Source organism: Fringilla coelebs (assembly GCF_963513975.1).
Source record: "Fringilla coelebs genome assembly, chromosome: 2".
In the NCBI taxonomy this organism is placed as follows: domain Eukaryota; kingdom Metazoa; phylum Chordata; class Aves; order Passeriformes; family Fringillidae; genus Fringilla; species Fringilla coelebs.
This window is the reverse complement of record NC_140029.1, coordinates 8,411,223-8,437,629: the sequence shown is the minus strand read 5'-3', so window position 1 is coordinate 8,437,629 and position 26,407 is coordinate 8,411,223. Positions and strand designations below refer to the sequence as shown.

At 47.1% G+C, this 26,407-nt stretch overlaps 1 protein-coding gene across 4 annotated transcripts in view; it reads right to left on the bottom strand.

The window, feature by feature from the left end:
* Positions 1 to 449: 449 nt before the first annotated feature.
* Positions 450 to 26,407, bottom strand: part of BCOR (BCL6 corepressor) — an 81,446-nt gene continuing 55,488 nt past the window's right edge. For 3 of the 4 annotated variants that reach the window (XM_084226575.1, XM_084226574.1, XM_084226576.1), the window contains 9 exons: positions 24,215 to 24,496; positions 23,464 to 23,817; positions 17,443 to 17,771; positions 16,846 to 17,115; positions 11,098 to 11,264; positions 4,216 to 4,361; positions 3,020 to 3,097; positions 2,655 to 2,805; positions 450 to 1,512 (listed from right to left, as the gene is read on the bottom strand). In XM_084226575.1, the coding sequence (XP_084082701.1) occupies positions 1,218 to 1,512; positions 2,655 to 2,805; positions 3,020 to 3,097; positions 4,216 to 4,361; positions 11,098 to 11,264; positions 16,846 to 17,115; positions 17,443 to 17,771; positions 23,464 to 23,817; positions 24,215 to 24,496 (2,072 nt within the window). In that variant the 3' untranslated portion in view covers positions 450 to 1,217. The remainder of the gene's footprint in view (positions 1,513 to 2,654; positions 2,806 to 3,019; positions 3,098 to 4,215; positions 4,362 to 11,097; positions 11,265 to 16,845; positions 17,116 to 17,442; positions 17,772 to 23,463; positions 23,818 to 24,214; positions 24,497 to 26,407) is intronic. The other variant, XM_084226577.1, reaches the window with a different exon arrangement.

Here is a 26,407-nt window from a genome sequence, read left to right as displayed (position 1 = left end):
CATTAAAACCAAAGCATTTCCCCTGGTACTATTAACTTCCACTCTGCAGACTCCATTGAAAAGAGAATTCAGCCAATTGAAATTAAAAGGACGTCAAAGGAGGGAAAATGATGGAACCTATTCACAGTTATTTAATAGATGGTGCAGAAAGTATTGTGAACACCACTTTTAAACCCTTGTCCCACCAAAAGCACAAACCTGATGTTTTCTTGCAACATGGAATTTAGAAGCCAACACAGAGTGTACCCCAGGTTTCATCAGCTGCTTGCATGCCCCTCTACCAGCCCTGCCCCACTTTGGAAACTCCACCCTCTTTTAATGAACATTAATGAGATGAAGCTCATGTGACAACTAGGCACAGAGTTAATGGGAGTCACTTTAGCCTCTTCATTTCTCAACAGTTTTATTGCCTTTAAGAAAATTTTTGTAAAATATAAATACAAAGGCAGAAGATTTACTTACAAAGTTAAAACACAGATCTCAAACATAAACACACAATTCAGAAAATTTAGTTTATGTACAGTTTCAAGCAACTTCAACATATGTTAGTTTTTCAATATTTTACAAGGTACAGAAAAAATAGTTCAAAGTCTTCTTTAAATAAAGAGCATAAAATGTTTAAACATATATAAACAATCCGGTTTGATGTGTGAAAACTAAATTTCACAGCTTTTAAATTAGGATATAAAAGTTCTTACAATTAGTTGATGCGTATGGATATGGTTTAATTTATATTACAAACTATTGAATTATATTCAATAGTGCTTACCTGGCCAAAGCAGGTAATTCTGTAAACAAAAAAACCAAAAATAATATCACCAAGTGCCTTACCAAATTCTATCTCCCAAACAAGCCACACGACTTTGATCACATCACCTAGAAAAAGTATGTTCTGTGTAATCAGTGCTTTGCATGAAACAAAGTCAATGTGTGTGGGTGTGTTCTTTAAAAAAAAAATGTGTTCAGAGTAATAACAAACTTATCCCAAAGCCTGTGTGCATTTAAAGAAACATTATATAACAATTTTTGTAAAAACTGATTGAAGTTAAAAAAAAATTTCTTCCAAAATCCATCCAACTGGAATTCAGATCTCTTATATAAAGGAAAGATATTTTCATATTTAATAGTGTCCTTTCTTTACAGAAACAATTTCATTTGAACACATATACACAAAGAAGGAGCTGTATAGAGCACTGTACATTAAATGGCCTGATGGTTCACCAGAGGATGTCGAAGGGAGGCTCCTCGTGCGGGTGCAACCAGTGGAGCTCGGAGCCCAGCAGAGTCTTGAGCTCACTCGTGAACTCCACCAAGTCCAAGAGCTCTTTGCTCTCTGGGTTAAAAGCTTCAAGGTCCGTAGCACAAGAGAACAACTGGCTGAGGGAAGTCTGTTTGTAAAACTCTGCCTCCGTGATGGTGACCACCTCCAGGTTGGGGAAGTTGCAGCGGAAGATGCGAGATGACATCTTTAGCCTCTTCACCACGTCCGAGAGCAGAAGCCAGTTCCGTGGTCTGTGGAAGCACAGGAGAAAGGCTCCAATAACTGACACAGGTCACAGGATTCCTGAACAAACCCTCCCCGATCCCATGCCCACAAACAATCCCTCCCAAATCAAGGCTGGTGCCCAGGGGTCGAAAACAACAAATGAGTAGGTGTGTATGAGTTTATTCAGAGCACTGCTACCTGCAGCTTTGGGAAGGGAAGATCCAGGATGCAGGGGCACTGGGACCTATAAACCTGGGCTCCTCAGTGCCCATGTGGGCCAGCAGCCACCCCAGCTCAGACACCTAAAGGTTAGCCCGCCTGAACCCAACTTTCATCTCACAAATAAGGAGATGGCTTATAGTTACAACCACAAAATGCAGCACTGCTGACGTCCAGAGAGACCAATATTAAATAGAAGTCAGCAGTAAGTTGGTTTTTTGTCAGATAAATAACACAGTTTTAAAATTCACTCTTTGTACTTGTCCACTTCAGGGAATTGATCCATCACCCATGTAACAAAAACCTACTAAAACCCACATGATCAATATTTAAAACTAGCTGTCATCAAAATTGGTGCAAATGGTGAACAACAGCCACTAACAAATCTAATTTATATCTTGAATATAATAGATAATACAACCTTCCAGGTCTTTGCTTATTAGTACGTATCATAGGATCTTCCCAAAGATACTTATTTGTTTGTTCCAATTCAGAGCTCTAAACCAGTTTTGCTACAAAGTCTAGAAAAGCACTAATGGTGTCATTTTGTCATCCACAAAAGCATGTCCACTCAGCAGCAGAACAGAAAAACCCATGGAATAAAATTAACACCATACAAACATCATACCCAAATTTAAGTGCTAGAAGCACTTCTATTTTGGGAAGTTATAAACAAGACGCCTGTCTGGGATGAGGAAAGGACTTTTTGTGTTCAAACATCACTTGTCCTGCACTGGAATATAGCAGTAAAAAACTCAGCCCTGACAAATCAGCCTTTTCCTCTCTCACCTCCTCTCAGTTTATTTCCAAAAAACCACCAGCAGTTACAGTATTGATCTCTCATTTATGTTACATAAATACAAACTTTTTTCCCCGCCGACACAAACTGCCACCAGCCCGAGCAGATCATCCCAGCTGTTTTCACCCCAAAATCTGTATTTGTTCTTACCCCTGAGAGAGACACACTTGGATGTTGTAACACGGTAAGGGAGGCTCATCCAAAAATTCAAATTCAAACACATCGCTGAAGCCATCTTCATCTTCATCACCTGGGCCAGGAGGATTTGCCAAGACATCAAATCCAGATTCATCTTTCGGATCTAAATAAAATTGAATAAAGGTGCTAAGTCAGCAATGAAAAGACTGTTGCAGGTCTTGCTTTTTTCCCCCAATAACGTGATCTGTAAACAAAATCAGTTTGCTTCCTTCCCAGCTTCCTCCACCACAGGAACAAAACAGCCCCCACCCCCACGTGCCTGCCCCATGTTTTTAAAGTCTCTGCATACAAAGAAATAAAGGGCAACATTTGCTCACCGCACACAGAGCTGCCATAGAAATCCCAGTACAAACCAGGGTCATCAACACTTCGACCTTGCAGGTCAGTTAAATACTCTGGAGAGGAAAAAACAACAACAAAAACATACTGATGAGAACAAAAAGCTGGCAAGTCAGGAGACCCCGCGTCACAGAGCCTCAGCACCTTCCATCAAAAAATCCCACACCACACTCCTGGCACACATCCTACAAACAACAGCATATATACACCATCCCCCCACAACAAATAATGACCCACCACATCAAATAATCACCTACTGTCTAACAGGGACACACCCAACATTAAGCTTCAGATACTGAGGGCAGTATCTTGTTTTTGTAAAGATAGGGGTGTACCACATTTTTTGGCCTTCACAATTATTCTGGACACCAACTTGAGGGTGAAACTGTGGCCCCAAATAAATAGATGAAAAAGGTTTTTCCACACAGGTATGTTCAGAAGATGTAGTTCTTTTCCACAGATATAATTTGGGAGATTTACAAGCTGAATTGGTGAAAATATACTGGGATCCAGGAGGCTAGGAAGTCAAAGATACTGGACTATACTGGAGTCCTGAAACACCTGTGTGCCTTCTACAGTGCACCATTTAAACAGGTAAACAGATGAGTATTTAAACTCATGGACTATGAACACTGAAAATATGCTCAGAGGTAAGCTGTTAAGGAATGCAAGTGTCTTCATCCAAAACCAAGAGGAAAAAGAACCCTAAAACCATGTTATAACATGGATATGCTTAAAGCCTTTAATGTATTTTTACAGTATTTCAGATAAAAAACAAGGCAGAACTGGCAAAACCAAAAATAGTCTAAGATAAAAAGCAAGACCATGGGAAAACATGAGTATGTTTAACAAACAGCTATTTGAATTGGCAAGTTTTTTATTTTCATTTCAAGCAGAAAACTGAAGGCACCGAAACAGCCCGCTGACCTCCCACCCACCTATGAAATCTGACAGTGGAATAATCCTTATGACTTATGAAGAGTTTCAATTAGAAGGAGCCCCCAAGCATGGCTGTGCTTCCCACCTGCACCCTCTGGGTTTTTGCAGGCAAAGAGGGAGCTACTGCAGCCCAGCCCGCCCCACAGCTCCTGCCGGGCAGGAGGGACTTTGTGGGGACAGGGAACAAGCCCCCATGTGCCAGGACCAGAAAGCCCCACGCAGGGTGGTCACAGACCTGTGAGGAAGGTCTCCATGAGCTCACTGTGGGTCATTTTCACAATGGTCCTCCCAGAGTAGGTCGCAAGTGTTGGATCAGCACCATAGGACAGTAACAGGCGGACGATTTCCAAGTGGTCGTTTTCCACCGCGTCGTGGATTGGTCTGGTGTGAAATAAAAGAAAAACCACAGAGTTATATTTTGACTCAACAGTTTTATGCAAATATTTTTGACAAGAAACTTCTGACTGTGGATCAAAGCTATTTATAGAAAGTAACACTATTAATACAGCTGCCAATCATCTTGTTGTCGGTTTTACTTGCACATCATCTCCCTCCCCTCTTGTCTTCAGTCAGACTGCTCAGGGCACATATTTCTGTTACGTCTACTCCTTGCTGTACACATTTTCGAGGGACAGTAAAATAATTACACTGCTGTAACAGAAAGCAGGAGCTTGTGTGAAGCCTCACAAACATCATTTTGCTGCAAGTCACTCTACCGTTCCAAATCTCTGCCATATAACAGCGTGTTGTGGAGAAAGGCTCATTCAGCCTGCCTCTGGGCAAGCAGGGAAATCAGTTACCCGAAGCTCCTAAATTATGTACACAGAAATAAGTTATGAAAATTTGCTAGGAATTAAACTTCCGTGCAGAACATCCTCTTTAAACAGTACTTGTAAATATATTTGCAGCACAATTCAGCCCTTCTAATCAGAGAATAGAAAAACATGCTATTTTAAGTGTAGTCCACCCAGAAATTAAAGCATTTCATGTGGCATGAGCGATCTATACAAGCTCGACATAGATTTTGTGAGCCTTCAGAAGGATTATTCATTAATACACAGGCCCGCAATTCCAGGTTTAGAATTCCTTATCGCTAATTATAAATCGCATTAACTTCTGCCTTTAAAATTGATTATACGTAACGGGGAGTTGTCTGGAAGTAGAACATATTACCCTTCAGACTAATGAAGATGTGCTAAAATCCCATCTTTTCCTTAGACAGCAAGAGCAGGGAACTAAAGGCAGAGCCCAGTGCAGGGGCAGTGACCATGGCAGTCCAACTCAGCGCAACTCAGCTCCTCCTTCAGGCCGCCAACACTGCTGCCCCCAACAAGGCTGCCAAGGGAGCTTGTATGAAAAGGCAAGGCAGGACTTTCACCAGAAACGCACACACTGCCTTCCTGGAAAGCTTTCACAGCGATGTTACCAGGGGAAGTCATTTGGAAGCACAGCCAAGTGAACGAACCTCTCCGTCTCCGGATCTGCCAAGCAGCACTCGGCTGACAACCAGGGCTTCAGCTCCCTCCTGCCAGGAGGGCACATCCCACCACTCCTGCCTCTCAGGGCAATGTCCCCTCAAAGTCACCACTGCTTTGGCATAACCTGGCACACACGAAAGCTCAGGACAGAGGAGGGGAGGATCAAATCAGTCAGAAGAGGATGGCACACCACCATCTATCACACAGCACTGCTGGTAGGAAGGGGAGGAGGGTGACTCTGGCAAGTCTCAAAAAGATGTTCCAGATGTGTTTACTCCAAGCACTTTCCAGCAGGCTGTGACTTAGGGTGACCAACATCTGCTACTTGTGAAGGGTTCTTGCTTGCATCCATCTCGCTGGAAAGCTGCACATCGTATCGGTTTTGACATGTGCACAATATACTGACTTGAGGAGGTGCACTTGGGGCCTTGGTGGTTTGTTCCCTATGGAAAGAGGGCTTATCCCATGCTGCCTGCCTCCCATACACCCCATGCCACCAAGAGATGAAGAAGCAGGTGTTCCTCGAGCTGCTGAGCACAGTCCTCAGCCCAGCTCGTGCCAATCCCCAGACCCTTGGCAGCAGAGAGCACAGCCTGTGGATACCTTCAAAGCCCAACACACCCCTCTTGGGAAAGCCACCTTCACATTTTAAGACCAGAGAGGTCCATGAGGATCACTGGCAAAGCATCAGGATATCCCTTACCAGTTTCTGAGGGAATGCCTCTAAAATAACACTGAAACTGATGCCTTTGAGACAGACAGTGCTGGAGGAGCCAACATTCCCAGGATTCCTCTGCAAGTCTCACCCTCCCACCTCCACCTACTGACTCAGTGCTTCCCCACAGGGAAGCACACATCCAGGATCTGGTCAGTGCTACATCACAGTGTCACATCCCAGGTGACACCTAGCAGGAGGCAACAAATAACAGAGGTGCCGACACGGAGTGTTTCTTGCTGTCAGCAAACATCTGAGGCCTGAGCTTCTGGATCATGGCACTCTGAGCATCTACAGCAGGAAAGGTCAGCCTTGCTGCAAACCCTCCTGTCCCCCACTGGGCATGAAGCATCCCTGGCTGAAAGTCTGGCAACAGGCACCAGGAGCAGATCAGAGCTACGGCTGTTGCCAAATGCTGGCAATGCTCTTCATCCCCCACTCCCTCGCCCCGCTGGAGTCTTTAATTTTGAACTCCTTTTAAATTTTATTTCAGAATTACAATTTTCTGGTTTGGGGAAGGGGTTGAGGAGTGTTGTGGGATTATTGGTTTGTGGGTTTTCTTGTTGGCGTTTGAGTTTTGGTTCTTTTTAACTGACTTACCTAAGTGGCTTTTGAAGCAGTAATGAATTCAAGATGATCCCTTAACTTATTAAAAACAGCATCTAAATCACCGCCCAGTGTTCCAATTGATTTAACGACACTCAGACGAGTTTATTAAAGGGTGCCTGGGCATTCCCCAGGAAGGAAAAACGGCAGCACATGGGCTGTAACCCCGTGATGGAACCTCCCTCCTGCCTTTTTACAGGTCACCAAGCCCCACTTGGGGCTGCAGACAGAGGCAGCAGGGCAGGCAGCGGGCAGGCAGAACCAGATTTGTCATCTAAGAGTACACAGGGAGGCTGCCTGGGCATGAGAGGGAATTTATAGAGGCATGGGGAAGGAAAGGCGTAGTAAGGCAGTGCGGAAGAAGGAAAAACAATAAATAGAAGGAAGCAAAGAAAACACTGGCAGGGATAGGGGGGGCGGGCGGGGAGGGAGATTCCCCATAGATAAGTGAAGGGAGAAAAGGCCAAAACAGAGCACCGACAGACTGTTTTACTGGCTAGAACAGCTTCTTGGCAAGCTGACGAGCGAGACCATGCAAAGGCACAGCTATTTGTTTGCTTCTCCCAGCAGAGCCAGCAGAGGAGGGAGTATTCTTCAGTCTTGGCAGAGTTTAACCATCCTCTTTGTAGGATGCAAAAGCAACTACTGGAATAGGCAACTTTTTCAGATGTGAAAATAAAAGAAGATCCCTGGGAGTCCTCTCCTGGGCTGCTCTGCCATACAATCTCTTCCACCCTGAGCATCATGGAAATAAACACTCTCTATCCCTAATGGTACAGTTAACGTAGCACAGCTCGTTTCTAAAACAAACCCTTCAAAAGGCCCCAGAAGGAGCTGGGGACATTCGAGAACTGCAATATCCTACAAAAGACACACATCTCAACCCTCTCTTGTGTACTGTCGAATTCTTCCTACTATTTTTACTTCCACTAGAGTTAGGAAAACATTTCACTGGGGGTTTATCATTCCACCACCAAAATTATAAACTATTTAGACCAGTCAGGGTTTGCTCTCAGCCTCTCAGGCACCACCAGGACTCTCCCCACTGCACTGAGAGGTCTTGTAACTCGCCGAGCAATGCCATATTTTGGCGTTTTGTTTGCATTCCCACCCGCTCTGTGACGCAAGGCTGGGGCAGGAGTTGCAGGAGGGCAGCTATGCAGGCTGCCTCTCCTTGAACGCAATTAGCTGCTGGAAGGTATGGCTCTGCCAAGCCCAGCTGAAAGGACACAGGAAGAGAGCCATCTTGGCATGGTCCTCGCAGGGAAAAAAATAAAAAAGGCTGAGCTCATCAGCTGCCAGCGGGAAGGATACAGCAAAACCGGCTGCAGAGAGAGAATCTAGCGAGCGGACTCTGAAGCAACGTGGAGCCCTCGCTAACAGGCAGGGGATGTCTGTATTTCTGGCATGTGGCTTTGCTTCCATAATGGCAAGGCTTCAGCTAGGGCATGCTGCAGAGGCAAGAGGAGAAGAACAGCGAGATAAGGCCAAACACAGGCGGCAAACAGCCTTGCTGATGCCAGTTCCAACACCCCTAGTCGAGCTACTGCACTTACTGGGGTCCCGTCGGGGAAGGGAAGCTCTCACCTCTTAAGCACGGTCTATTATTATTTATAGGTAAGACGATTAAGAGCCCTTAGTGACTGCAGCACCTCGGAGACAGGTCTTAAAGATCTCCGGGTTCTACAATAATCTTTGATTAGGCACTAATTGAGCAGCAGAGTGCTTGTGTATGCAGGGTCTGCAGGCACTGCATGTGGTCTATCAGCATAGAGTTTAAGGGGAAAAACATCCCAGACCTACCACACTTAGCCTGGCCAGATGTGCTGTGAATAGGGCAGAGAGGGACATCCTGTGCCGGACTGGGGTGAAGGGAAGGACCGCAGCACTCCCAAACTGCAGCCTCCTCCCTGCCCCTACACCAGACTGGCACTTTGCTTCTGGCTTCACCGAGGTTTCTGATACGGTCAGGAAGCAGAGGCTGAACGCCTGCCTCATCCCAAAACACACACGCAGAGCCAGCAGGATGATCAGAGCACCCACAGCATTTGAGAGAGGAACAGACCTCACAGAACTTTCCCGAATCCTTCCCGCTCACACCGGCATCCTGTACAGACCAAAGCCATACCCTCACCAGCCACAACTTTTCAGAGTCTCCTCCAAAAAGCCGATGGCAGAGGCAACAGGAGCAGAGCCCAGAGCTGCAGGTGACCTCCCAGGCTGCCTCCCCGGCACAGCTGTGCTCGCACAGCACACGCAGCTGCATCGCAGTTACATCACTCCTCTGTGCTGCTTTACATTAAACAGGCTGAACAGAAACACACACACCCACTGCCACTGTCTGCAGGCTTCAGAGCTCCCACAGCACCGCCAAAAGTACCTCTGGATAAGTGAGGTGGCAGAGGGGAAAATAAAAAGCCAATTCTGAGTCATTAAAAAAACAGGGGAAAGGACAAGTCTCTGATGGTGCGCTTTTTCGGGTTTGTTTGGGGGGGGGTTGTTGTTATTTTTAAGACTTATTGTGTTTCTTAAGAGTTGAACACGTTCTGGCTTTTAATTTTAAAAGCAACACAGGTGAGTGTTATATATGAGTGAAGTAATCTTTCTTTTTAAAAGTTAAAGGAGAAAAACCTTGAAGAGAGAAATGGGACTTCTCTTACAAATGTCCTGACTTACTCTACAGAGACAGAAAAGTCTGACCCTGCCAAAAGGCAGTGCATTACACAGATCCCAAGTTCCTCACAGAAACTTCTGCTCTCTGTCCTGCCCAACTCAGACCATCTTTCCTCTGTCTATTAGTTGTGTTTTGGATTCTCGCTGTCTGTTGGGCAGCTTTCCAAATGAAAAGTAAGTCTGCCCTCAGAAAAGAGAGGCAACAGCACGCTGAGGTCTGACATTGCCATCTATGATCAGATCATCATTATGTTCGTTTCTAAAATCCATTTTCCCAAGAACAACTTTTCAGGGTACACTGGCCAAGTTTCTTTCTTGAAAATCAGCTCTGTCTGTGACTAGAAATCAAAGGTGGACTCTGAACTGGCGGGTGATTAAGACTGCTCAGACGCTTCCCAGGGATAATTTTCTATATAGGTTATTCCAGCGAGTGAGACAAAAATAATTTAGGATTCTTTTTAAGGTAACTCACCGCTGTTGCACAGGTCACTTATTAAAGCTGAAGGCAGCAGAAAATGCGAGGCTGTTTGTCAGCCTGGAGAGCTCAGAACTCTTTACAAAGACATGGGCGACAGAGGAGGAATCTGACAATCCAGTCGGGGTTTTAATGTTTCTCCAAAAAGCTTTCCTTTGGGCTGTGATGGGCTGGTGATGGGCCGGGAACAATGGACCATCATGAACTTTTAATGGACCATCCTAACCAGACCTCTTTTTGTTTTCCTGACTCCTCCCTTCCCAAGTTAATAAATAAAGAGCTTAAAAACAAAAGAAGCAGGCTCTTAGTTACGCTAATTTTACCTCCCTGGCTATTTGGATGGTGATAGGGAAAGGCGATAAACCATTTAAGATAACAAGCTGCAGGAGATTCGCAGAATACAAAGACCTGTCCCCAAAATGCACAGACTGAATAACAGCCCTGCATATGCTCAGGACAAGTTACCCCAAGGTCAGCCTCGCAGAGGTGGTCAAAGAGGTGCTTTAGGAGATACACAAGAAGCTTAAAAAAAGGTCCAGAGCAGCATTTTTTTCTCCACAAAGCTAAAAAGAAAAGCTCGCTATCTATTCTGCCAGCACAGGAACCAAGCACCCCTACTATTCTGTGAAGCAAACTAAAAAAAGGCTAATTCTGGATTAAAAAAAAGAAAAAAAAAAAAAAAGAAAACGTAAATCCAAAATATCAAACGAGCAGATAGTTCAGCAAACAACATTTTTATACAGCACATACAGGACTCGCACACCGGATCGCCACAAAAGCCTGAAGTGCTCTCCAAAGTAACCCTGCTAACAAGGCTAACTCCACTCTTTTGGCACAGCTCAAAGGACCCGGAGGGCACATGAGCAGGGCTGCAGCTCAAGTATCACTCCTTCCTGCCCTGCAGCTGGCAATTCCACCGACTAACAAAAACCAACCAAAGCACAACTTATTAAAATTCCCGGAATCAAAAAGAAATTACCCCGAACTCGAGTCACAACAGAAGCGTGTCCCCGCCGCTTTATTAACCGGAGAGCAGGGGAGGTCACGCAGCCCTGCACAAGGATGCGCGACCTCCTCGGAGCGTTCCAGGGCGGGGAGGCAGCACAAGGGGAGCACAGAGGGGAGGCACAGAGGGAAGGGAGGCAGAGAGGAGCTGGTGCCGGGCCTCACCTGGTTCCATCCTGGGCGCTGCAGTTGACGTCCGCGCCGTACTCGAGGAGGTGCCGCACGATGCTCAGCCAGCCCCGGGCACAGGCCTCGTGCAGGGCACAGTAACCCGCGTTGTCTCGATGGTTCACGTCGCACGCCTTGTTCTCCAAACAATACAGAACCACCTCCTGGAAACAGGAAGGAAAACACATGGACATCCGAGTTATTTCTTGCTGGGTAAACGCGCGGGTTTCTCTCCTCGGGGGAAAGGGGGTAAAGATGAAATCCCTATGATATGCTAAGTTACCCTCTATGAGATGGGTCAGTCAAAAGGAAAATAAAAGGGGGAGCTGCTGACAGTCCTGTCTGTTCAGGAGACACAGCAGAGACTCCCTTGAGCTGACTAATTTGGGCAAAGTGACACGGAGAGCTCCACGCCTTGCAGGACCCCGTAACCCCCAACATCAGGAACTGTCACAGAGGGAGAACACAAAAATTTCACCGACAAAACTCACAGTATTCCACTTCTGAGAACCTCTACACGTAAAGCTAGTGGGAAGGTTGCTACTATTACATCTGCATTTTTTAAACAGAAGATTCTACAAGTGCAACAGCAGCACAGCCAACGTCAGTTTGTTTTTAAAAGAAAACGTGCATGACCCGAAACAAAACACATTTGAGACACACAAAGGACGGTTTGCTATCAGCAAACAAAAGCCAGCCTGGCTCTATCCAGACTGGGGAAATCCCATTTTCACCCACCCCAGTTCTCTGCATGCAGAAGTAAAGCCAGGTGCCGGGTTCCAATAAGGAGGCCAGCACTGCAGGAAGCCAAGTGAATTTAACACAATTCATCTTGCAGTCAAATCCACCACGCTCCAGAGCCTGGGCCAGGCTCAGCTCTGCGCTGCCCTGCAGCCTTGGAACAATGACTGCTCCATCACTCAACCGAAAATTTGGGATGGTGCAAGTCTTCCTCGACTTGTGCCGGATGCAAAAGGAGGCAAAACAAAACAAAACACATTTCTAAGAGATGTTCAGTGCATAAAATAGCCCCCACGTTCCCAGATTAGTGGTAAACCATTAATTTTGCATTTGAGTGACATCCTTGCAAAGCCAGAAATGGCACGGAGGGGGCGAGTGCTTGTTTTGCCAAAGCAGCAGAATAAAACGACGTCGGGCGCAGCGCATTTATTCTTCCAGTTTCAAAATAAACCGGAAAGCCCGCAATAATCTGTGCTCTGGGTACACCTGACTCAAGAGCTGGTATCCAGGATACAGCATGAAGCTGCTCTTTTAGCAGGCCCTCACCAGCCAGGCTAGAGCTGAGAGCTAATGAGCTGCCTGTCCCAGGCTCCAGAGCATCCCCTCCAATGCCAGGGGGATGCACCCACCCACCCACCCCAATGCACCCACAGGACCCCCACAGTCCCACCTCTCACCAAAGAGGGGCTCTGAACACTCCTGCCAATCAGCCCAAAGGCCAAAAATCAGTCCAGGACAGGTGCTCTTTACCCTGCAAATGCTAAAGCCCATAAGAAAGGGCTGTGCAAAATTATACTCTGGAGGTATGAATTTTCCTTCAAAGCAGACCACCCTGCCAGGCAAATTAGCAGATGGATATAGGTAGCAGAAGCAGCTGCTTTATTCCGTGCCACTTTTAGCATGCAGTTACCATTTAAAATAGACTTTGCAACTCAAAATAAAAGATGTTTCATCTATTTTTGTAAAAAGGAAAGACTCGTCCTAGGGTGGAATACCTACTACTGGACAAAAAAGCTAATTTTGTCGGGCAATTCTGTGTTAAGAGGCTATAAGGAGAATGTCATTAACCACAAAATGTAACCATAAAGACCATAAAACTCTACATTGTTAATTAATTAAATGCCTCATTAACTTTTTTTAACATGATTTATTCAATTTACAAAAAAATTAGCCACCATTGCCAAATACAGGAACATGTGGTGCCACAAACACACTTTTGGTTTCACAAGCATTTCTCGCTAAGGTTTGGGGAAGGCTGTCAGAGTGCCACAGGGCAATTTAATGTCTGTTCAGGTGCTCTATTTAAATCAGCATTCTGAAAATCACTCACAGTTAATCCGAAGAGTCAAACTAGAACAACGTAACCAGACACCTCCACCTCTGCTAACCAGACACCTCCACCTCTGCTTCTTGCAGTTTCTTAGCCAAACTGCAAACAGCCATGTCAAAGTATGCACATGTGCATGGTCCATCCTCATATGCAATGAGCTGCCCTTCTTATGTACTCCTTCTCCAGGGGAAGAGCTCAGCATCCCCAGGCCCCAAGAAGCACCAGGCAGCCAACTCACTCACTCCCCCACCAGCAGGACCAGGGTGAGAATCAGAGAAGCACAAGGGTCAAAGGTGGAAACCCCATGGATTGGGATGAGGACAGTTTAGTAGGGAAAGCAAAAGCCATGCACACAAGCAAAGAACAAGAAATTCATTCACTGCTTCCCATGGCTGGGCAGGTCTTCAGCCATCTCCAGGAGAGATCCCCATCCCACTTATTGGTGACTTGGGGAGAGAAATAACATCACTCCAAACATCCCCCCCCCTTCTCCTCCAACTTTATACTCTGATCCATGATGTGACATGGTCTGGAATATCCCTTTGGTCAGTTTGGGTCACCTGTCCTGGCTGTGTCTCCTCCCAGCCTCCCATGCACACCAGTCTCCTCACCAGTGTGGCAGCAGGAAAAGAGAAAAGGCCTTGGTTCTGTGTAAACCCTGCTCAGCAGTAACAAAAACATCCCTATTTTATCATCACTGTGTTCAGCACAAATCCAAAACACTGCCCCATACCAGCCACTGAGAAGAAAATTAACCCTACCGCAGCCAAAACCAGCAAATCCAGACACATGCCAAAAAGCAACACGAGGCAGAAAGACAGCCAGTGTTTCCTCTCACATCAAATTCATTACACAAGCCTTTTGTCATTTTTTTTCCCCAAAAAGACTCTACACTCCCTGTAATTCCCTCTTCACAAAAAGTAAATTACAGTTTTAAGACTACCATTCTCTCAAGTCATTTGTTTCAAATGGGGAAAACAGAAGGGATTGGGATGAGCTGGTAACAATCTGCTGAAGCAGGGCCTGGTGCAGAAGCCCAGGAAGGGAAAGGCAAAGCTTCCCACCAGCTTTATCAGGGATTCCCAGGGCTGAAGACCATTTGCTGCTCTGTCTTTAAGCAGCCTTGCTGGCTGCATCCCTGCAATTTATCTGACTGGACACGAGCCACACTTCTCCTTCGACATTTCACACTCGGGTCAGCTTTACACACAAAATCGTATCCGCTCGTGTCCTGCTTCCTGCAGTGACCTGGGGCACATCTGCACCGCGGCACTGACAGCAGGACACAGCGCTGGCACTGACAGCAGGACACAGCACTGGCACTGACAGCAGGACACAGCTCATGGCCTCGCAGCACTCGGGCTCCCCACGGGTCGGGCAGTGATACACACAGCCTGCCAGCACCTCTGCGCGCTGAAGGCTTTGGAGTGGGATCTCTGCACAGCCTCAGGGCATCCCTGCTGCAAAGGCAGGCAGGCTGCCAAGGGCAGGCACGAGCTCATCCGGTCTCGGGGCAGTACAGCATTCCTGCCAGGGCTCCGTGGTGCCCTGCGGTGCCAGCCGCTTCCAGCTCCCAGTCCTGAATCAGCACTCGCTCCTTCTGCAAGCTGTGGCCCCGATGATGCAAACTCATCTGCCTGCCCTGCCACGGAGCTGGCAAAGGGCTGCCGTCACAGCAGCCAGGGAAGCCCCATGTGCCCACCAGAGGCTGCTGCCTCGCTAACAGGGCTGGCAGAAAAGTGACCTGTGTACTTGCCACAGGTCACAGAACAGCATGTTACCCTGACTCATCCAGATTTTTCTTCCCTTTTTTTTTTTTTTAAACGTAGAGGAATGTCTCACTTCTTGACCATTCTCATTCTTTGTGCAGACGGAGGAAATTCAATTCAACTGCAGTGGTCCCATCACTATTAAAAAAAGCCCTCAGCTATGGAGCTTCCATGGATGATCCAACTATCACAGCTCACCACGGGCCAAACACAGCTCCAAAAGGGTGGCACAGCCACCCACCACCAAGCCTCAAAAAACACAGACAACATCAGATTCTGGCAGCAGTTTGGGTGCGTGGACTGGGCTCTGTCCCTGACCTGCATTCCACCAGCAACAGAACCAACTGCTCTACGGTCAACACCACCTGAATAATCAAATTAAATGAGCTGAATATTTAAGCCTATTAAAAACATGGCGTTCACTTGAACTTTTGGGTGAATTCAAGTCAGAAAAATTAAAATCCCCAACCAGCTGACAATGGGAAGGCATGGTGGCACACAATGTTACTCACAATGATACCTTGGTGAGCCCGGGCATCCCCAGCTTTCTGCAACCAATTTGATAGCAGAGAGCTCCTGCTATCAAAGCAAATGGAGAGCCCTGGGCCCTGCTTGAGCAGGATGTCAGCCCATCACTACCTTTGGGAGCTGCTCCCATTGAGCTGTGCTCAGCAGAGGTGCTGGCCACAGAAAGCCAAGGGCTCGAGCATGCTCACAGTGACAGACCCCATGAAGGAAGAAAATACACACTGATAGCTTGGAGCACATGCTACAGCACATTTCAATTTTGGACCCACAGAAAATAAAACCATTTAAATTTCGGAGAATTCCATAGCAGTGTTGCAACAGCCACCTCTCCCAGTTAGAGCTGAAGTGCCCTGGCTTAGAAGAAGTCTTTGTCTAAGGTAAACAAAACCTTCCCAATAAACCCTGCCTTCCAGAGCTGGACAAGGCCTCGTTCCACACAAAGCTCTCTCCAGCTACACAAAGGGCATTTCAAGGTTTCAGCAAATCCCCAAGGCTGGGCAGGCCCCAGCTGGACCTGGGCTGATGCCACCTTGCCACGTGGGGCTCAAGCCCAGCTCCAAGGTCCAAGCAGCCCCCTCAGCAGCACAGCAAACCCTGCAGCCGTGCCAAGGGCAGCAGTCAGTCTCTGCAATGAAACACCTCTGCACCAGATCTGAAACCCAGCAGCAGCCACGCTCATACCTACGTGCCCATATTTCCCCAATAAAAGCGTGCTTCAAAACGGCCGAGCTAAGGGATTCATCGGTTTCTGATTTTTGTAGCAACAGGGGGCCCCTTTCATTAGACAACATTGTTCCAGCTACACCAAGCAGCTCCAGACGCCGAGTATAAAGCATGCAGAGTGCTCCTATGATGTGTCTGATCATGCAAGAGGACACTCTAAGCGCTACATCCTGTGTCACATACCAGATACTCCTTGGAGAGAAGAACAAAAATAAAACCCTTCTCCTAAACTACATGCTCTTCACTAACAACAAAAGCAGAAAACATACAGCTCATTAAAGATCACCATAAAGATTACTTGGGAGGAAAAAAGGAAAAAAAAAAAAAGACATTCGTTCTGTTTGCAGATGGTTTGTATCTAAAGGGAAGTGAGGGTTACCAATAAAACTTTACCCTTCGCTCATTCCCGCGGGATGCTCCTCACCCTGCATCCCGGCCAGCTGACCCAGCAGTGGTGGGGAGTCATTCCCACAGCAACCTGCCTCCAAACCCCCACACCGGGGAGGGGAAAGCACCAGGGGAACGGGGGCTACAACTTTCAGCGACCCAACCGAAAGCTGCTACCTCGCACAATCTCCACCTGTAGAACTGGGAAGAGGAGGATTTTGGAATCAAAAGAAAGCCCCATCCCGCGGGGCGCCGGGGGAGCCTTACCTCATAGCCCAGGCGCGCCGCCCGCTGCAGCAGCGTCTCCCCCGCGTTCTTGTTGACGATCAGGCGCCGCGCCTCGGGCGGCATGGGCCGGCTCGGGGTGCTCTCCGCCGTGGGGCTGGCCAGGGGCAGCTGCGGGGGCTGCGCGAGCGGGAGCAGCGAGGGCGCCTGCGGCAGCCGCTCGTACGGCTTCTGCTCGTACGGCTTGGCCGGCGAGGAGTCGCAGTCGGAACTCGGCTCCGGTCGCTTCCTGACTTTCCTCGTTACCGTTACCTGTCAAAACCATGACGGGGAGGGGTTTTATCTTTGTTTGCACAATGCTGTGATGGGACTGTATTTTGTCAGCAAGGAATTAGACTTTTCTACTCGTATTTAATTTTTAAAGGAAGACCCGCTACAGCTTTTAAACACAAAATGCTTCACCCTTGTAACAGTGCCTTCAACTAAGGTTAAGAAAAGCAAACACAAAATGTGCAAAGCATCCACAGACAAACCCGGACGCAATCCCACTACCCTGCATGCAAGACACTGCGTTAGTTTTAAGCAAGCTGGCTCTGCCTTCTCAGAGGCTGGTGGACAATTAAGTCTAAATAAAGATACCTTATCTTCAGCATTTTCGATATCTGTGGTGTCATCCCCTGTCAGAGATGACCTCCTTCTCCTCTCCTGCAGTGCCAAGTGTTTTGTTTTACACTGACGTTTCCCTGATGGCTTCTCACACTCGCTGTATTTCGGCATCAGAGATGCATGTTGGAAATCCTCCTCTTCGTCTGTGTACAGCCCATCTGTCTTCCGGCTTTCTTTAATTTTCTGCTGTTTGGCAGCCAACCTCGAGGCTGGAGTACAGCTTGGCTGAGCCTGCCTTTTGCTGTTTGCATTGGTGGATGAAAGGCTCTTCATGTGCGGAGACACCGGGAATACGGGCAAGCCTAAGTGGGAAGGAAAGGCATTACACATCGCATGGTGCGTTAAAAGGAAAATGCATTGCTAGCACTTAACACAAGCTCCTCGACTGCTTAAGAGATCTACAATTACATTTTCAAATCGTTAATATTTTAAGCGTTCCACATCCAAACTGTAAATAGCATCTCGCCCGGTGACGCCGCGCTAGCGGTTATCAGGCTCTAATAAAAATCCCTCAATGAAATGCCCCACGCAGGTGCAGGGCAGCGCCAGGGCCGTGGGGATGCGTGCCGGGCCAGTCTGGCCGTGCCACAGCCCGGCCACCACGGGCAGAGTGGAACAGCTGCGGGGAAAAACTCGCCTCCCTACCTAGGGCTGCCTGATCCGAAGGGGAACCAACTCCTCCAGCAGCCTGGGCCCAGCCCGGCTTGTCTCGGTGGGGTGTAAGTGCAGACACCGGGACGGCGAGGGAAGAGGGGACAGGAAGAAAGGTGGGAGCACGGATCAGATTTTAATGGGACACTGTGCTGGTTTTGCATCATGGAAGTGATGTTTTGGGAGAGGTGGGAATGTTGAGCTTAATCCCAAGACAGAGAACACCTTCTCAGCATCATTTTGACTTCAAAAGCAAGCCAAAAGAAGACTACTCAAGGAACTGTCCCTACAGAAGCTCTGTGCAAGCTCTCTATCAGAAAGCAAAGGGATTTCGCAGGAAAAGCAGAGGGTTTTTTTCTCCCAAGAACTGCATTCAGAAGTGAGTCTTTCTGGGACACTGGGACAGTAAGGCCAGTGCTCTGCTGCCTGTGGCAGGATACTGGCAGGGCTGGATTTTCCCTGGGGGTCAGCTCCAACAAGCTGGATCCCACAATCTGGGCCACATGCAAAAAGCATGGTTAGTTTTGGGCTTTTTTTCAGAGTGCAAGCAGGCTTACAACAAAACAAGGACAGGAAAGTTGACTTTTTATAGTCTGAATTTCCCTTGGGAAGAGAATTGAGGTGACCTCAGAAGCAACTGCTCTGCAGAAAAATTAAAGGTTGCTAGAAAGGAAGGGACACTTCAGCCAAATAATACCACACCACCAAGGGAAGGTGTGGAAAAAACTTTGAGAACTTGAAAGAGGCTCCCTTACTCTGAGAAGTCTCTGAAGTGATGCTACTTTTGGAACAGAAGAGATGGCAGGAGCAAATAAGCAGGTGCTCAGAGGAGAGGCACCCTCACTTAAAGAGATCCGGACCAGAACCAGTTGGTAAAAAAGAAAATAAAATCTAGAATCCTCTTGGTGGGCAGTTTCACACTTTAGTCTTCCTTTAAATAGATCTGTGAAAGCAACTCACAGAAGGCTTTCTAGATTAAGGATGAAAACAGAAATCCCTCAGTTCTTTTGAGCTGCTTTCTAGAAAAAGGCACATACCACGGCTTGCCAAGCAGATGTCAGGGAATTTATGGGACACATGATGTGCAGATTGTTCAGCAAAAATCATGTAAGTTTTTCAGGCTTTGCAATACTGAAGGAAGGCACCTAGCCGTAGGCTGAGCCTATGGATGCAAGGCTGTCCTTCCAACTCTGTAGACAGCACAAAGTAAGGAGTGTTTAATTCTCATGTTCCCAACTAACCTAATTGAGTAGCGCGTGAAAAGCCCAATTCCAATACAGAAGTACCATCATTGCCTACTTAATCACTTAGTAAAGAAAAAAAAAGATGGAAAAGAAGGAAAGCAACAGCGAGGAGCTCTGGTGAGTGCAAATGGAACAAACAGTTGCATGCAGAAAAAATACAATAGAATGAAAAACTCACAGGTCTGGAAAAGGACAGAAATACTGAAAGGATGGAGGAAAGAAAAAAACACAGGAAGCTTATCTCAAAGAACTGCAGGCTTTCCCATGCAGAGATGCCGAGGCACTGAAAGCAGAAGTTTAATCACCACAAAAAATGTGTACTCCTGCCTGCAAACTCCACATCAGCTCTGTGCTTCACTTTGACCCTCCACAGTGGTGACAGCAGGCACCAGGCTAAATGTGCACCGGAGCTGAGAGATGGAGAGAGCTATGCTGTGCGCCCAGGAGCTTCAGGATCAATAACATTGCAAGATGCCAGCGCTACACAGGAAAAGCCAAGCACGAGCCTGGGAAATGCAAGACAGCAGGGGCAGAAGAGCAGCAAGTGATTGATCCTGGAATCCCACCCCATCTTCCTGACCACGTGAGGAGAGAAGACAAACAAGAGTGAGCAGGAATATACCTAAATATCCATGGAAAAAAAGAAAACCCAAACCAAAAACCCCAGAAAACTCAGGCCTCTGACTGATGTGGGTTGTGGCAAGTCTGACTCAGAGCAGGACCTGTCTCCCTTCCCGCAGGAGCGGCTGCTGAGAGGTCCGCGCGGAAAAGCAGCTGCTGCCGCGTCACCTGAATGCTCGCTTGTTCAGCTCCCCCCTGCAGCTGCCTCCTCCTGCCTGCCAAGCCCGTGGCTGCCACACTGCCTGCAGCCCCAGGCAGCTCCCAGGGGCTGGCACATGCTTCCCGGTGGGCGAGATCCTCCTGGCTCCTCTCCTCAGGGCTTTTGTTTCAGCGCTGTTCCAGCCTTCTCCTCACACAGCGTGAGCGGTTGCCCGGGGGGGCATCAGGAGATGCTCCAGCAGCACAGGGTTATTGCTCAGCTGGGACCCAGCAGAGGCTGTGGCTTCTGCCTTGGTCATGGGGCACGCAAGCAGCGTGGTGCCCCGAGACAGCAGCGTCCCCATGTTCATGGACCTGCTGCATCCTGGAGACCCAGCACGGCAACATCACCTTGCAACAGGATCACAGAATCCTAGAATGGTTTAGGGCTGGAAGGGAGATCATCCCCTAAAGATCATCCAGTTCCAACCCTTCTGCCATTGGCAGGGACACATGCCACTAGATCAGATGGCTCAGAGCCCCATCCAACCTGGCCCTAAACACTTCCATAGATGTGGCAGCCACAATTTCTCAGTGCAGCCTGTTCCAGTACCTCACCACTCTCACAGTCAAGAATTTCTTCCTAATAACCTAATCTAAGCCTACCCCCTCTTAAATCCGTTACCACTTGTCCTATCACTCACTATGTGTTCTTGTCAAAAGTCTCCCTGCAGCTCTCTTAGAACCCTTTTTTCAGTACTGTAAGGTGCTATAAGGTCTCCCCAGAGCCTTCTCTTCTCTGGGCTGAACAACCCCAACCCCCTCAGCCTGTCTACACAGCAGAGGTGATCCAGCCCCCTGATTATCTTTGCAGCCTCCTCTGGACTTGCTCCAGCAGGTCCATGTTTCCCATGCTGGCAGCCCAACAACTGGACACAGCACTGCAGGTGGGGTCTCACGGGAGCAGAGCAGAGACAGAGTCACCTCCCTCGACCTGCTGCCCACACTGCTCTGCATAAACACAACTGGAGTAACAAACCCAGAAGTCAGAAATCTCCACAATCCCAGAGATTTGCAGGCAGCAGTGGCAAATCATCCTGCTAATGTTAGACTGAGGCTTCAGAGGCACAGAGGCAACCCTCATGTCCTGTTCCAGCCTGCTCCTTGGGATACAACCAGCTGCCCAGCAGCAGAGACTGCCACAACGGCAGGCAGTGCTTGAGCACAGACAACAGCTGCTCCCAGCCCCAAACTAAAAAAAAAAGCTGCAAGTGACAGTGTACATTCTCATATTGACAGTCTCTGCTTAAGAAAAGTTTGAGGACTAGTCCTGAGCAAGACAGACAAGCTGGAAGTCTCAATCCCCATGAGACTGTCATGCAGAGGATGCTCTGACACACAATGGGGAAAAATGTCCTCATCCCAGTCAACTGAGAATGAGGAGATTCAAAAGTTTACACTTCAACAGGGCTGGAGAAGCACCAGCAAAATTATCTGAATGATATCCAGTGACTTTGTACAACAAACAACAAGGCACAATTTAGTGAAGTTTATGGTTTTATAGCAGCTTCCAAACCCAAGAGTTTTTTCATAGCCATAGGGCAACTGAACCTGAATGCCTTTGGGAATGGTGCATAAATTGGGAACCACCTCTTTTTCTTTCCCAAAGCCATGAGCCTGCCACTGCCACAGGAGGGATTCCAGGGGAAAGTGAGAGCATCCTTACACAATACAGCTTCTTGTTAGTGACCCTGGTTTGATCTTTACCAGGTATTTCTCTCTGAAAGTACTAAGGTGAGGGGCAGGGGTGTTTGAGCCGATACCATGCTCACCAAGGCAGCACATAAAGCAAGGAAGCATGAGTCAAAGCTCCTTTTTGTCCTTGGTTTGGTAAACTAAGTTTTGTTCTCCTACTGCACAAATCCTTTTGGATGGCTCCTTCCCCATCAGTAAGCATCAAAGTTTGGGGGTTTCTGCTTTCACATAATCCTACCAAGGAGAAGGACAGATGAGGAGCTTTAGGACCGAAGGGAAGCTGATATTTTTGCCTGTGACTTTCAGAGACACTACCAAGGAAAATCTTCACTGGCACAGGATGATCTGGACTCGGTCCTTTCCATGGCATGGGACAAGAGGATCCACTCTCCTATGCTTCTCTTTTTCAAGGGGATCTCAGCTGAATTACAGGTTAGGCCAACTGAAATGTGAATGTGTTCCAGGCAATGAAGCGCCCTGATTTGTGAAGGAGCAAGGAGCCAAAATGCCATACACGCAGCTCCCAGAAACAGTCTTTCCTCAAAAACAAGCAGAGCACTCGGAGAGGTAAGACCAGGAAAAGAGAAAGGAAAGGGGATTTGCCCTGTGCACTGCGTGATTTCATTCCCCATCAGTTCTCCAGCCAAGATACAGTAGCAAAATGTTGCAGGGAAGGAGAAAAGCATCAGAAAAGAAAATGTGCCCAGGGGCTGAGGACAGTGAGGACAGGAGAGTGACCTGTCCATCCCAGTGAAAATATGGCAGATTCTATCCACAGGCTTTCCTCCAGGATAGGGAATCGACAGACATGGGAGGGAGGATGGGGAAAGGAGGAAGGGGAGTGAGAGGTAAAGAAGCAGCCAAAAACAAGTCAAGGAAAGCTGATACGCTTTGAGGAAGCAACCCCTCAGGAGAGAGCTGCTGGAAGATCTCTGCCAAGGGGCCAGGAAGTGGGGTGCAAGGGGTTTACAGGATGTGCTCGGGACAAACCAGCAAAGCATCCTTGTCAGGAGGAGGATGAGCTTTGCTCTTGAGCATATAGCCTGGGAAAGGCAGGGGAAGCCAGCAGTGCTGAGGGTGCTGGAGGCGTTGGGCTCCCAAGATCAAGAGCTGCTACAGCTGTGGTGACGCTGTTTTAGAAGCTCACAGCCCCTCAAACCCTACATGTGGTTAAACACCCTTACACCAACTAGCAGCTCATTTGCTCCCTCTCTCACCCAAAAGCATGCCCGCATTTTATGCCCTCCCCAGCTCTCCTCTAGAGATAAACTTCATCTTTACATCATCTACGAAAATATTTAAAGCCAAAACACACACGCACGCACACACACACACAAACACAGAGTTACACACACATACACAAACACGTTTTCTTGTCTGACAAATATCAGCTACAGTGCAATTCTTAAAGAGGAGGTGTCAGTCCTTATAAAAATGGACATCTACAGAAATATATATATATATATAGTTAAAAAAAAAAAAAAGAAAGAAGAAAAAGAACTCTCGACAATTCCTTCACATCGGTGGCAGCATGCGTCACTGTAAATGCTAAAGCCAGCTGGTTTCCCTAGTAGTCTCTGCATACCTTGTTCATTGTCACTTGTTTTGAGGGACTCTTCAGACCAACTTCTATTGCTTTTGGCCTCTGACCTTTTCTTGGTGTGCCTTTCTTCTGTGAAGTCTTTGACCTTTGCAGTGGCCTCTGGCTGAACAGCCTCAGCTAAATCTTTCCTGCTTTGCCGGCCCAACTTGCCGGACGGGGATCTCTCTGGTGACACCTGCTGCTCCCATAGTTCCCTAAGATGCTGCAGGTGACGCTGCTTTTTGGGATGGAGCCCTGTTAATTCAATGCACACCTTCAGGTTGGTCACCTCATTACAATTGGGCTCTTCTAAGTGGTTAGAGGAATTGTTTGTCATTTCCCTCTCAGGCCAGTCATCTAATGGAAAAATAACTAAAAATTAATCAAAAAGCCCCCTCAACTTAAAACAAAAGCTACATTTCACTTTCGGGGCATATAGTCTCAGCTTTACCACCACACTATGCATTTTAAAGCTTCGCTCATTACGGGTTACATGCACTACAGTAACTTGCACTGCTGTGGCTACAGTGGCCAAGGACTAGTGCTTTATCCTTACATACCGAGTTTTTTTATATATACATATATATATACACATATATATACATACATATATATACATATATATAATTTAAAGTGAAATGACAGTGCTCACATTAGTAACTAGCAAGTTCAAAAATGGAAACACATTAAGCCAAAGGGACGTTCCTTTCACAAGACATTCCTTGAGAGAAACCAAAGCAAAATGCTGTCTTACCTTTGGAGTTCTTCTTCTTTTTTGCTTTTGATATAACTTCGTCCTGCAGTTCATCCACAAAGCTTTCATTTTGGCTGCCATCATTTTGCACTCTCTCACCAGAGTGTTTACGTTTCCTGTCCAGACGTGGACATGAATGTTGGCCAAAATCTTCTGCTGGCTGGTCTTCTGCCTTTTCATATACAGAATGTCTCTCTAAATAACATTTCTCATTTGAGAGATCTTTTTCCTCTGGAGTTTCAAGAAAGTGACCTCGGTTGTTTTCTGTACTAGTAAAGTTACCTAAAAATAAAAAACAAACAAACACCACAAGACCTAATAAATACAACACAATTCACTGTGAGAAGGCTTTGCTCTCTGATCTCTTCAATGTCATCTCCATCATGAATTATGGCTCATGAGGCATGCAAATAAACACCAAATTGTACTTGGGAACAAGTCTCCTCTGCCCAGCCTAAGGCAGCAGTTTTCTCAACAGTTAAGCACAAAACTCTCAAATGCACACTACTTTGTGTTGTTTTTACATTAATTTAAGAAGCACAATATTCACTATACTGGTATCCATAGAAACATCACAATATGCTTTTTAAAATAAAGAAACATCTTTAGATACTGAAAGCACAAACCCTTTTCAGAAAGCAACCTCACCCCCCTAAACTGTGGCAAGTAGCAATCCAGTTCAAAAATACCTTCTGATGACAACCAAGTATTAGTTCTCCCTTAATTCCAAATCTTTCACGAACTTCTCCCACCAAATTGCAGAATCTGACTTAAAAGCATTCATCCCTTTTTCTGGAGATATAAATGGGATACAGAACACGCACACACGGACACAGAAATACCACTAAGAATAGCTGTGATATTTTGCAAAAAAGCACTACTTGAATCCAAGGTTATAAAAAGGCTTCCTCAATTCAAGTAACCAACCAGTCACTGTACCTCACATGATCTCTGTCACCTCCTTTTAAAACAGACCTCACTTTTTTCAAGGAGTATTTCCAGCAATAGCAAGAGGGTGAGCTCTGAAAAGCTTACTAGAAACTAGTCTGGCAAATTAGCCACAAAAACACCCATGCTGCCTCTCCCTCACCAACTTCAGCTTTCCTCCAATACTGTTTGCTCAAACTCAGAAACAGCCTATGCAATTTTAAATGGATGCTTGATTTAAAATTACACTTAATCACCATCCTGAGTAACGTTATTTTCTTGGGTTTAACCAAACTAGCAAAGGCAAGGATAGGCAGAGATGCAGTACAGACTTCAACACAGACAATCAGCTCCTATTTACAATTCCCACAAACAAGTTGGTGTTCCCACGTGTTTTAGCCCTCCTGGACAACCAACACCCCACACCTCTGCCACTGTTTGGCAAAGTGTATGTTCCACCCTACTTCCCCATGGCTCACTGTCCCTTTTTCTCTTCCCTCCTTCCTGCTCTTCCTCCTTCTCCCACTTCTCTTCCTGCAAACACATTTGCTAGTTTCCTACCTGGATTCCTGACAGCTCTGCTGCCCTTCCCTCCTGCAGATCCTCTCTTCCTTTTATTCAGTTTTTTACAGGTCGCCCCGTCCAGACTGGTCCTCAACTTCTCTTTCCATTTATCAGGGCTGACATTGTTCCCCTGCAACCCCTTCTCCCCTCCTGTGCCCTCCAAGACCCACCACTGGCAGAGTCTGGAGGCAGCCAAACTCTGTCCCACTTTATCTTGACAGCACCTTCCTACAGCTCTGCCAACCCCTCCTGGTTTCATGACCATCCTCGAAATACATGTTGTCAGCAATGGAAGGCTGGGGGGGTGGCGAGGGGAAACTTCCCTGATGAGTTTTTCTCCTCACCACAATCTGGAAATGGCTCCAAGTAGCACCAAGGGCTCTGGAAATGTTTGTCGGCACCAGAAGACACCCCAGCGTAATTTTTACACTGCTTGGGAAGCTGCCTGCAGGGCTGCTTGTAAAACAGCACAAGATATCGGCCAAGAAAAATCAAAACAAAAGCTGATTTTCTGCAGGCAAGCGGGAGGCTCGGGCTGTTCCGCTGCTCACGATGCTCCTCTCCACAAGGCCGTCTGGCCAACACATGCTCCTTCCAAGACTTTAAAATGCACTTTGTCACACTTCTTCCAGCCAACAGCGCTGAGATGTTCCAGAGAACAGGTATCTCAGCTTACTGTGGCCGTGCCTCTGAACAGCAGAG